General features: G+C 41.0%; 1 protein-coding gene across 1 annotated transcript in view; it reads left to right on the top strand.

Moving 5' to 3' along the window:
- Positions 1–9,860, top strand: part of LOC138973465 (uncharacterized) — a 10,404-nt gene extending 544 nt beyond the window's left edge. Inside the window, exons 2-9 of the mRNA XM_070346181.1 lie at positions 453–782; positions 1,362–1,658; positions 2,170–2,338; positions 2,902–3,062; positions 3,834–3,875; positions 4,768–4,893; positions 5,881–6,024; positions 7,802–9,860. Coding sequence (XP_070202282.1) covers positions 453–782; positions 1,362–1,658; positions 2,170–2,338; positions 2,902–3,062; positions 3,834–3,875; positions 4,768–4,893; positions 5,881–6,024; positions 7,802–8,085 — 1,553 coding nt within the window. The 3' untranslated portion in view covers positions 8,086–9,860. The remainder of the gene's footprint in view (positions 1–452; positions 783–1,361; positions 1,659–2,169; positions 2,339–2,901; positions 3,063–3,833; positions 3,876–4,767; positions 4,894–5,880; positions 6,025–7,801) is intronic.
- Positions 9,861–12,777: the final 2,917 nt, after the last annotated feature.

Raw genomic sequence — 12,777 nt, 5'->3', positions numbered from 1 at the left:
TGCGTGTTATTCTCACAGGTGCCAGGAGATTGGCTCCGTATTACTCAGGTTGCGCCCATGGTTGTATGCGTTAAGAGCACGTGCGTCCCTTTCTTCTTCAGATCTTAATCTGGATAAATGTGACCCTCCACCACGGGATGAGTCGCATGTCACCTTTGCATGATTTGTATGTTTTTACATTTTCTTAAAGAGTTTGTTATGCTCTATCCAGTGGTGAAAACCGTTTTAGAAAAGAGCGAACACTGTTTAAGTTATAAGCCTGTGACTAAGGTGACCCTCACACTGTTACCAGACACTCCCCGGACTTATATTAAGCCTAGCGCAGAACCGCGCGAGGTGACATGCGACTCATTTCGTGGTGGAGGGTCACAAATTACTTCCAGCTACACGTTTAAAATATCAAAAACCTCGCGTTCTTCAACATAATCAATTGAACTTTTCTGTCCACCTAGGCATAAACATCAAAATCACCAACAACCCTGTCATCACCGAAGACCAATCCGAAGTGACCTTGGCATTCACCGTCTCGAACACGTGCGGCATTGATGTTTCAACCGTGAAGATTTTAGTGAAGGAAGACAAGCCACCACACACCACTGCCTGTGTGTTTTTCCACGATCATGGCACATGCATTCCCTCAAACGGGTGTACGTGCGGCGAAGGAACGGGAGATTACACTGTCACCAAACGAATGGACGGGTCCGAGATGGAGATGGAACTTGTGGTAAAGCTGGCGGATGGTCAGAGCTTCGAAAAGTCGGTTGGAGTAGCACACGAGCAATGTACGTTAGAGTGAGAGGCTTTGGTAGAGTGGATAGAGTTTTTGTTTGTAATTGTTGAGAATGTTTCGAGATGCTGATGAGTTTCTGTCTTGCTTTCTTTTGTTTTCTTCTGCTCTCTCTCTCTCTCTCTCTCTCTCTCTCTCTCTCTCTCTCTCTCTCTCTCTCTCTCTCTCTCTCTCTCTCTCTCTCTCTCTCTCTCTCTCTCTCTCTCACTCAGGATTTTGTCTTACTTTGTGCTAGACTTATTTGCTGCTTTTGGATACGTATTGTACAACACATGATATCTTCAGTTTTCTCTAACATTCTACTTAAGACTTAAACAAACATTGCAATTTGGAGAGAGAGAGGGAGACAGACAGACAGACAGACAGACCGACAGACAGACAGACAAACAAAGAGATTGAAAGAGAGAGAGAGAGGCGGGCACACAGATACAGAGAAAAAGTCAGACAGACAGACAGCCATAGACAGAGACAGAAAGAGAGAAACTGAGAGCAACATGCGGAAACAGAGAGCGACAAAGAAAGACAGAGACAGTCATATTGAAATAATTCAAAACATCCCTTGATAATCTTTCAGATCCTCCACACATCGAAAGCATTGCCTTGCTTTACGAAGAAAAAGCCATCGAGTCCCCCATCCCTCAAAATTCTCCCATCACCATCGTCTGCACGTGGGACAGGGGTTATCCACTTATACCTTCACTTCCGCGGCTAAAGGATCATCATGGACAGCAGCTTGCGGTCACTCACAAGGCAAAGCCAGACAACGAGGTCCGTCACACGATGGACAGTGTCCAGTGTGAAGATGCTGGGCAGATTGTGTGTGAGACTGAGGATGGTGGCAGCAACATGAGTACAACCCTGTTGGTGAAATGTATGTGAGAGTGAAGTTATTTGACTCATAGAGTTTAAGTAGTGGGTGGTTTGCTCACTGAGTGTTTTGTGTGTAATTTTTGTGCGGTGTGTTTTGTTGTTTGTTTCTGGTTAATGTCTGGCTGTCATTTTTGTTTATTCTTTCTCTCTTTCTGTCTGTCTGTTTTGTCTTTCTTTCTTTCTCTCTTTATTTCGTTAGTTCTTTCTGTCTTCCCTTGTTTATTTCGTTGTTAGTTGTTTGTTTGTTTGTTTCTTTCTTTCTTTCTTTCTTTCTTTCTCTATGTTTTTTCTACCTTTTTATTTTTTATTTACTTCGTTTTTTCCTGACATAACAGAACTTAACATAACGTTTAACAGTAACTTGCATTTCAATCTGTTGGAAAAATTAATATAACCAATCATATTACAATGTAATGATTAATAATCAATGAACAAGTTGAACATTTGAATAACAAACCATAAAATAATGCTAATAAATTTGTTGAATTGGGTTGTGTTTCTATCAAACTAAGGTCCTCCCAGCTTCAACCAGGTGACCAAGAAGACTTTCAGCGTTGCCCCTGGTGAACGACTTGATCTTAGTTTCCCCGTTCGCAGTCACGCACACATTTCTGTCTCTGAGCAATGCAAGCTAGAGAAGGACACACCTCATGGAACACTGACCTTCAAGTCATGTCACAGGTTTGCCTCGGAAAAAGTCATACTTCCATAGAAGAAAAGCATTCGTCTTAACGGTCTTCAGGGTTCAGTCATACTTTCATTTACCTGGAATTGTTTGTGTGTGTGCTTGTATTGTTATTTTTTTTAAATTTTATATTCTTGCTATTATTTCCTTTTTCCTTTTCTGTCATTTATCTTTGAGTTTGTTGTTTAAAATACTATTTCTGCTGATTTTGTATTGAGTTTATTTTGTCTTACACATGCAGTAGACTAGTACTATTACTTGTCAACTCTTTGTTTGCTTCAAATGACATGTAATTAAGACAGACTCATTTTACCTGGCATTAAACTGCCGTTTTGCTTTGGACTGTTAGTTAATCTCTCGCTTGATAGTCACAGTGTTGAATTGGTTTGCATAAAGGGATGCTGTGCCGACTACCATATTCAGAATCGCATTTTGTAAAGTTCATTCATCTGTCTTTACTCAACCAGTTCATGTTTTTGTGGGGTTTTTTTTCACTTTATAATACTGTACATTTCACGAACATGTGAGACATAAATGCAACATTGTTTAAACCAAACAGTTCGGACCGAGCCATCAGCCTGACAGGGGAGCCGCCGGATATGACGTTACACCTGAGTTTCATTGGTGTGACGTCAGAGTCGCATGGGACATACAGACTCTGTCTGACAAATGACTTGGGCGTCGGTCACATTGCCTTCATGGTAGACGTTGTGGAAACCGGTAAGTGTTGTAAATGCCGAGGACTTGCTATACTTGTATTGCGTATGCTCCTTTATTTTCTGCACATTTTTGTTATGTATTGTAGGTGGGTTTTAAAAAAACAAAAACACCTGTGTTTAGTTTTGTTTCGTGGTTGTTGTTTGTTGTTTAGTTCAGTTTAGTTTACTTTAATTAAGTTTAGTTTTTCGCTTTAGTTAGTTCAATCAATCAATCAATCAATATGAAGCTTATATCGCGCGTATTCCGTGGGTACAGTTCTGAGCGCAGGGATTTATTTATTTTATTTTTATTGATGCAATTTATATCGCGCACATATTCAAGGCGCAGGGATTTATTTATGCCGTGTGAGATGGATTTTTTTACACAATACATCACGCATTCACATCGGCCAGCAGATCGCAGCCATTTCGGCGCATATCCTACTTTTCACGGCCTATTATTCCAAGTCACACGGGTATTTTGGTGGACATTTTTCATCTATGCCTATACAATTTTGCCAGGAAAGACCCTTTTATCTATCGTGGGATCTTTAACGTGCACACCCCAATGTAGTTTAATTTAGTTTAATTTAATTAGGTTTCGTTTAGTTTCGTTTTGTTTGGTTTTGTTTGATTCCGTTCCATTTCATTTCATTTCAATTAGCTTAGCTTGGTTTGTTTTTATTTTCTTTGGTTGTGTTAGGTGAATTGTATCTCTCTATTGTCTATTAGAGAAACAGTAAATAAGCTATTGTCATGCGAATTCATTTAGCTTACTTCTTTTTTCTTTTAGATATCCAAACAACACCATCGTACGCCGTCTTCCAATCTACAGGTAACACGAATCCCGAATTTATGGCGATGTTAGAAAATTGCTAATTGGAGACTGCACTCTGAATGCATTCGCTCTGGCACCAGATGGGCAAGTTACAATGTTTGTCTTTAAGCCAATGAAAAATTCTGTTTTTGTCTGTGCACCTTTGTTTTGGAATATAACAGAATGAATTAAGATGGGGTTCCTTTTGACAATTTCTCTTCCTTCTCGAATAAGCACAAATCATTTAATCTTCTTCTGCTGCGTTCGTGGGCTGAAACTCCCACGTACACTCGTGTTTTTTGCACGAGTGGAATTTTACGTGTATGACCGTTTTTTACCCCGCCATTTAGGCAGCCATACGCCGTTTTCGGAGGAAGCATGCTGGGTATTTTTGTGTTTCTATAACCCACCGAACTCTGACATGGATTACAGGATCTTTTTCGTGCGCACTTGGTCTTGTGCTTGCGTGTACACACGGGGGTGTTCGGACACCGAGGAGAGTCTGCACATAAAGTTGACTCTGACAAATAAATCTCTCGCCGAACGTGGGGACGAACTCACGCTGACAGCGGCCAACTGGATACAAATCCAGCGCGCTACCGACTGAGCTACATCCCCGCCCAAATCATTTAATTATTCACATGGTCACCGCGTTTAGTAAACATAGTTACGAGTTATCCCTTCTTTTCTTTGTTTTTCCTTTCTTCGTTTACCTTCCTTTGTTTTTTTTCCTTTCCTCATTTCCCCTTCTTTTGTTTCATTCCTTTGTTTTTCCCCTTCTTTGTTTAAGTCTTCTTGGTGTCTTAACTAACATGTATACCCTCGAATATTGATTTTAAAATGCCTTGATCTTAATTGTCCTTTGCTTATTGATCGTTTTTGTTTGACTTGACTTTTGCTTCTGAAACAGATGACTCCACGACTGAACCGGACACACAGAGACCACAGATGGGAATGGTCGTCGGTATCATTGTTGGCTTCCTTCTTCTCCTGATCGGCATCATCGTTGCCGTCTGCTACGTGTTGAAGAAGAGAGGTATGCTGGGCTTTCGTAAAGTGTCGATGTTTTGTGAAACTCCTGAACAACTTTAGGAAGAAAGTGACAGATTCGTTCGTGTATGTGGCCGTCGGGGTAGGTTAAAGGGGTGGTGGTCAAAGGTGTGGGGGTGGGGGGGGGGTGCGTGGTGAATCAGTCGCGAAAAACAACAAACAAACTGGGTACATTTAAATGTTTCTTCTTTCTCAAACGGATATACTATGTTATTGGCGGTTTGTATGCTCATCGCCTTCCCGTGAACACACACATACACACACACTCACACACACACACACACACACACACACACTCACACACACACACACACACACACAAACACACACACACACACTCACACACACACACGCATACACACACACACACACACACACACAGACACACACACACACACATGTTAAAGGCAGACTCCTTTTCGTGAAAACAGTTTGGTGCCCCGTCTGTGATCTGGCGATGCTTTCCCAATGGATATAACCATCCCTGCTCTTGAACACATACTAAACATCAACATCACAACAGCTTGTTGTTTCTAGCTGAAATGGTTTGCTGGATTATAACACCAGTGGCTTTTACGAACTTAGTTCATCAAACAATTCCCACTATGCTCAAACAGCACCCAGGCTGTACTGTTTGCAATGTGACCAAGTGGAGCTGTGGTTTTAACCCGTATGGAAACCCAGGCAATCCTGAGATGGTGGGCTGAACTGTTTTCACGAGAAAGAGTGCGCCTTAACTGTTTGGGTGCGCTGTGTTTAAGAGAGTCAGCTACTATGATATATATATATATAATATGAATATTGCTCATTATCTAAATACTTGTGTAACAGTTGATCTTGGAAGTGTATTTATGTACGATTATGCTTTTGATTGTTGTCTTTGTGTAGTGAGTTATACGATGTGGTGCCAAAAGACACATGTTCTTATCTTATCTTCTTATCTTTAAATGCATGCTGCTCTTCATATCAACAGCGTCCCCTGCCCCTCCCAAAGTGAGACGTGCCTCGGGCCCCGGTACGCCGCTGCCTCTTCCCCCAGGTCTGGTCGACATGAGCGGCTCCAAGAACAGTGTCCACAGTCACGTCTATGACGAAATTCCTGACAACGAAACCAATGGTATATATTTGGGCAGAATGAGGCTTTGGAATGATAGTGATTGTAGTTAGATTAGGTTCCGCAAAAGTTTGTTTCCGATGCCAAAGCCAAATAAATTGGATTTGGTATGTCGGTTATTTATGTATTTTAACTTTTGTTTGAAGTTTATACACAGACGCGTATCTTTTTGTTTCGTTTTTTGTTTGTTTGTTTGTTTATTTAATTTTGTTTGTTTTTTGCCAAAAGCCATGCAAGCTTTGTCCCTAAAATGTCAGAGAAGGTGGGTTTTTGTGTGTAACGTCTGCAGACTTGAGTTTAGTCATTTTTCTTTAATATTTGTCAAAAGGTCAATATTCAAATTAGTTTTGGACCTTAGACCTCAGCTGGTAGAGGACTGGACTTGGGTTCTTCGGGTCACATATGTTCAAATCCTGGCTGGATCGGATACTGTATCTGACTCTGAGGCGATATCCATGTCGCACTTCTATGTTGCCGCTGTGGCATGTAAAAGACATGGATGTTTCTACCAGAAGTACAGGTGGCTGAATACACCTAAACACGAACACACCCAGGTAGCGCAACTCTTGCTGCTGCTAGCTTTCCAAGGTGAGAAAGCACCTCAAATCCCTAAGCAATAGTACAGTACAGAAATGAAAATTGAAAACATATGAGGGTTTTCAGATCCTCGACAGATTCAGTTCCAATAAAATTGACAGGCTTCGTTTTGACACTTTTCGATATGCATAGTGGATTGACGCCCTTCCAAATCCTAACTGAAGCCAGAATAAAAATTGAAAACAAAGAAACAAATAAGACCGGCCCCCGTAGCGCAGTGGTTAGCGCATCGGGCTGTGGGCCGGGAGGTCGTGGGTTCGAATCCCATCAGGGTCATGTGGGTTTTTCGGGCTACGGTCGGCTCTTACCCAGAGTGGAAGTGCTATGGTTCCTATGGGAAGGCTGGAATCACACAGCCGAGTGTCATTCACTTAACGAGTTGAGGGTGCTCAGGTTCTGTTTACCTGACCCACACCGCAGGTGCGGCAGTTCTCGGGCTTGGTTGACACCAGGATATATTATGACAGTAAGCGTAGAGTGCTGCCCTGTCACGTAGTCTCAAACCAAATTGGAAATCCATAGCATCATCATTATAATCATCCTCATCTCATTAATCATCCAAAATTATAAAAATGTCCTTGCTCTTGTGGCCCTTCATGCCCGGAGCTCTCATGGTGACCTTGGTCTCAGTGTTCCTGTTCCATCTTTCCCTGAATAGTAGTTCTGCTGTCAGTCTTCAACGTGTCGACGGAGGGACGTGGTGGCGGTCTGCTCTCTGGAGAGGACGCTCACTTAGTCTGGCTCCGCGACTTAGCAGTCAATGTCGTTAGTAGGGGGCATAGTAGGTAGTGGGCTGCGTCCGTTAGCTCGGGACAGACCCACTACTGAACACCGTCGAAGTGACTCAGCAGAAGTGCAGTGTCAACTTCCGAGGGTAGCCTACCGCAGCGACCCGACATCCCTCCCTGGAGCGTCTGTAAAATCGACAGGTCTGGCAGCGGAACGAAATTCAGATGTGGATGGAGCAGCGAATGCAGGGACGGGGCGGCGTGAGAGAACACCGGAACAAGGAACAGGTGTAAGGGAAAAAAAAAAGAAACAAATAAGAATGGTAACGATACATTTACATCAAATGTACCAAGAAGCCACTATTCTTGTTTTTGGACTCTGAATTTTGGAACGTTAGCAGTCACGTAAACCTGTTTTTGAATGTCTAACTGAAGCCAATGGTACTTGTTTGCAGAAGCTGATGAATCCAACGACTACTTGACCCCAATGCCATCAGCAGAGGACAGAGCAGCCGACCAACAGAATCCCACCACTGGGCCAAACACCACCATGGTGACCACCCCACGCCGCTCTTCCCGAGCACAATCCACCATGGAGACGAGACACGGCGGAGACCCAGGCAACGCAGAACGAGCGACATCTTCACAAAACGCTTCGGGTCTGTATGACATCCCAAGAGCTGCGCGCACGTCGGTATCTGATACGTATGATATTCCGAGATCTACGGGGAACGTGTGAAAAACAGCAGCTGAGAGTGGTCATACTGGAACTGACACATCGTATCCAAATGCCGTTGGAGCCCTGGCTGTGGAGTAGTCGAGTGCTTTGAAGTGTTGTGTTATAACGTTGAAGAAGAAGAAGAAGAAGAAGAAGAAGAACAACAACAACAACAACAACAACAACAACAACAACAACAACAACAACAAACAACCCCCAAAACAAAAGAAGAAGAAGAAGAAGAAGAAGAAGAAGAAGAACAACAACAACAACAACAACAACAACAACAACAACAACAACAACAACACGAGCAGCAGCAACAACAAAAACATAAACAACAACATCAACAACAAGAAAAGTAGAAAAAGAACGACAGCAAGAAGAACAAGAACAAGTAGAACACGAAGAAGAACAAGACCAACAAGAACAAAATCAAGAACAAGTACAAGAAAAAGAAGAACAGCTGGGGGATGAGAAGGATAACACAGACACAGGACAGCTCTAATGATGTGGCGCTCTTTCTTTTTATATTTAGTCAAGTTTTGACTAAATATTTTAACATCGAGGGGGAATCGAAACGAGGGTCGTGGTGTATGTGCGTGTGTGTGTGTGTGTGTCTGTGTGTGTGTGTGTGTGTGTGTGTAGAGCGATTCAGACTAAACTACTGGACCGATCTTTATGAAATTTGACATGAGAGTTCCTGGGTATGAAATCCCCGAACGTTTTTTTCATTTTTTTGATAAATGTCTTTGATGACGTCATATCCGGCTTTTCGTGAAAGTTGAGGCGGCACTGTCACGCCCTCATTTTTCAACCAAATTGGTTGAAATTTTGGTCAAGTAATCTTCGACGAAGCCCGGACTTCGGTATTGCATTTCAGCTTGGTGGCTTAAAAATTAATTAATGACTTTGGTCATTAAAAATCTGAAAATTGTAAAAAAACATAAAAATTTATAAAACGATCCAAATTTACGTTTATCTTATTTTCCATCATTTGCTGATTCCAAAAACATATAAATATGTTATATTCGGATTAAAAACAAGCTCTGAAAATTAAATATATAAATATTATTATCAAAATTAAATTGTCGAAATCAATTTAAAAACACTTTCATCTTATTCCTTGTCGGTTGCTGATTCCAAAAACATATAGATATGATATGTTTGGATTAAAAACACGCTCAGAAAGTTAAAACAAAGAGAGGTACAGAAAAGCGTGCTATCCTTCTTAGCGCAACTACTACCCCGCTCTTCTTGTCAATTTCACTGCCTTTGCCATGAGCGGTGGACTGACGATGCTACGAGTATACGGTCTTGTTGAAAAATGGCATTGCGTTCAGTTTCATTCTGTGAGTTCGACAGCTACTTGACTAAATATTGTATTTTCGCCTTACGCGACTTGTTAACCATTGTGTTTTCGAGTTTTTCCCCATTGATTTCCGGCGATAGTTCTGGCTTTCTGCTTTGTTACTTTATTTTCACAGTTTTATGTGAACCTGATAAGTGATTTATCTCTTGAAATCGAAACAAAATAAAGAATATATAGAAACAAAGCTTGTTGCGGAAGAAGGACATACAACATAAACAATTGGACAATGTTGTAAAGTGCTGCAGAGTTTACAGTTGTATATTATGTAGCAAACACATTTTGTCAGTCTTAATTTCCTTTGCTGTGTTTGCCTTGACTATTTGATATTGGCGATTTGCAACACTCCAGGGTTGTTTTTTTCCCATGTGCTTTGTCGTCTTCCTTTCTACTTTTAACCTATGTTTTGTTGGGGGTGGATGAGGGGGGGGGGGGGGGTGGGGGCATAATTCAAACTATAGCTGTAGCTTTTTACTTTTTTCTGTTATATTGTTTTGTTTTTGTGTGTGCTGATATTTCGTACAGCTATACAAAAAAGTAAAATTAAAAAAAAAACGCATTTGTTTTGCCCGTTTGTGAGTTGCCAGTGTAAATACAATAATGTATTATTTTCATAGCTAATAAGTTGCACCACCCCAACTGACAATATCCTTTGAACTTCCGTTGTTTTTATATTTAGTCAAGTTTTGACTAAATATTTTAACATCGAGGGGGAATCGAAACGAGGGTCGTGGTGTATGTGCGTGCGTGTGTGTGTGTGTGTGTGTGCGTGTGTGTGTGTGTGTGTGTGTGTGTGTAGAGCGATTCAGACTAAACTACTGGACCGATCTTTATGAAATTTGACATGAGAGTTCCTGGGTATGAAATCCCCGAACGTTTTTTTTCATTTTTTGGATAAATTTCTTTGATGACGTCATATCCGGCTTTTCGTGAAAGTTGAGGCGGCACTGTCACGCCCTCATTTTTCAACCAAATTGGTTGAAATTTTGGTCAAGTACTCTTCGACGAAGCCCGGGTTTCGGTATTGCATTTCAGCTTGGTGGCTTAAAAATTAATTAATGACTTTGGTCATTAAAAATCTGAAAATTGTAAAAAAAAATAAAAATTTATAAAACGATCCAAATTTACGTTTATCTTATTTTCCATCATTTGCTGATTCCAAAAACATATAAATATGTTATATTCGGATTAAAAACAAGCTCTGAAAATTAAATATATAAAAATTATTATCAAAATTTTTTTTCGAAATCAATTTAAAAACACTTTCATCTTATTCCTTGTCGGTTCCTGATTCCAAAAATATATAGATATGATATGTTTGGATTAAAAACACGCTCAGAAAGTTAAAACGAAGAGAGGTAGGCTACAGAAAAGCGTGCTATGCAGCATAGCGTAACCACTACCCCGCTCGCGCGCTCCTCTTGTCAATTTCACTGCCTATGCCGTGAGCGGTGGACCACGAGTATACGGTCTTGCTGCGTTGCATTGCGTTCAGTTTCATTCTGTGAGTTCGACAGCTAGTTGACTAAATATTGTATTTTCGCCTTACGCGACTTGTTTAGTTTTACTTTTGTGAAGATTTGACAATCGTATATTTTTTATTGGCCTTTATCTCATCGTGTCATGGGATTATTACGTTTATGATATATCGAACTGTGCAATAATAACGTGTGCAGAAAAGGTTTAAGGTTTTCGTCCTCGTCGTTTTCTTTTCCGGCCATTGTGATATGTAAGCTAGCTAATGATTTGGGTGTTTTTATTCTCTGTGTATACCATACTGACGAGAACTGTCTCCTTTGTATCAAAATGTGTTGGGTGCGGGATGTGAAATAAATCCGGGACTAAAGAATCATCGCATCCCTTCAAAATCAGCTCGAACTTTGATAGAAAACAAGAAAGAGAGAGAGAGAGAGAGAGAGAGAGAGAGAGAGAGAGAGAGAGAGAGAGAGAGAGAGAGAGAGAGAGAGAGAGAGAGAGAGAGAGAGAGAGAGAGAGAGAGAGAGAGAGAGAGAGAAAGGAGGAGAGGGAGAAGGGTGGGGGAGGAGGAGGGGTGCGGCAGGTAGGTAGCGAGACAGACAGACATACACAAATAGACTTGCGTTTCTGTGCCGCTGATACCACTAACTTAAGAACCCTCCTTGCAATATAATGCAAAGGGAGTAGCCTTTCTCGTTTGATTGTTAGACTCGTACCGTAATCTTACAGTAAGGGTTATGTTTTAGGGGAATGACTCGGACAGTGTCTGAAGTGCTGTTTGGGGTAACTGCAGGATGCCTCATTATGACTTCGGTAACACCCTACTTGAAACCCAATGCAAAGGAACATGCCTTGCTTGCGAGAACATTTGAAGCACTAATGATGCTAGAGTTAGGGTTATGCAAAGGGTTAGTATTGGAATGACTAAAACACTGCCAAACCTAACCCTATATCAGGATTATGCAAACGGTTAGTATGGGACTGATTTAAACGTTACCTTTAAAGGTCCTTGTCTACATTTCTATACTGAAATCGCCATTTGACCATTAAAATGCAGAGTCTATTATCTACAATTATCAACAATACACCCCATTTCGATCAGGAAAGACGAAGCCAGTGTAGCCGTTTGAAAATTCATTGTAGTATTCCAGCGTAGTACTCATAGTAGGATATTCTTATTTGGAAAATGCCAAGCGCAAAACTCCTCTCAAATCCCGTGCATTTCGTGCGTTTAAAAAAAAGCGTGGACAGCGCTCCAGTGTCAAACTGTTGCTACACTTGTTTGGGCGTGGCTATAAGCATAGTGACATGAATTTGATTGGTCAGTATTTTTAGGCAAAGCACATGTTCTCAGCAAACAGAAAACAAAATATTGGAAGCGTGAGTCACGCTACCCAAAAATAAAATCTTTGTTTACATATATTTTTTTCTATAACTTTTTTCCCCATGGTTCATTCATCATCTGACATAACTTTTTAGCGAAATCTAACCATAAGATTATTGAAAAACAAACAAAAATGTAGACGACCACCTTTAATTGGTCTGCCTGGAGAACCCTCGTGCTTATATGGGACTTCGGTATCACCCATGTTGCAACATAATGGAAAGGGAAAGTCCTTGCTTACCCAGGAGTCATCCTGAACTCAGGTAAAATGAGTTCCTTCCCTTCGGGTCTTATTTATCCTCTGGAGAAGAAATCGAATTTGTGCACATATTTAGAGGTTTTCGTAATGTGTTATTGATATAACTTAGATTCGCGATCGTCAATAATGATTTTTCATGGTGTTCTGTCATTTTTTTATTACAAAGGAATTGTTATGTAAGACAGTTTCAAGCGAGCTATCTTTCGCGGATGTATTTACTATGGAAAC

Source organism: Littorina saxatilis, linkage group LG8, assembly GCF_037325665.1.
Source record: "Littorina saxatilis isolate snail1 linkage group LG8, US_GU_Lsax_2.0, whole genome shotgun sequence".
NCBI classification, from domain to species: domain Eukaryota; kingdom Metazoa; phylum Mollusca; class Gastropoda; order Littorinimorpha; family Littorinidae; genus Littorina; species Littorina saxatilis.
This window is presented reverse-complemented; position numbering and strand designations above follow the sequence as displayed.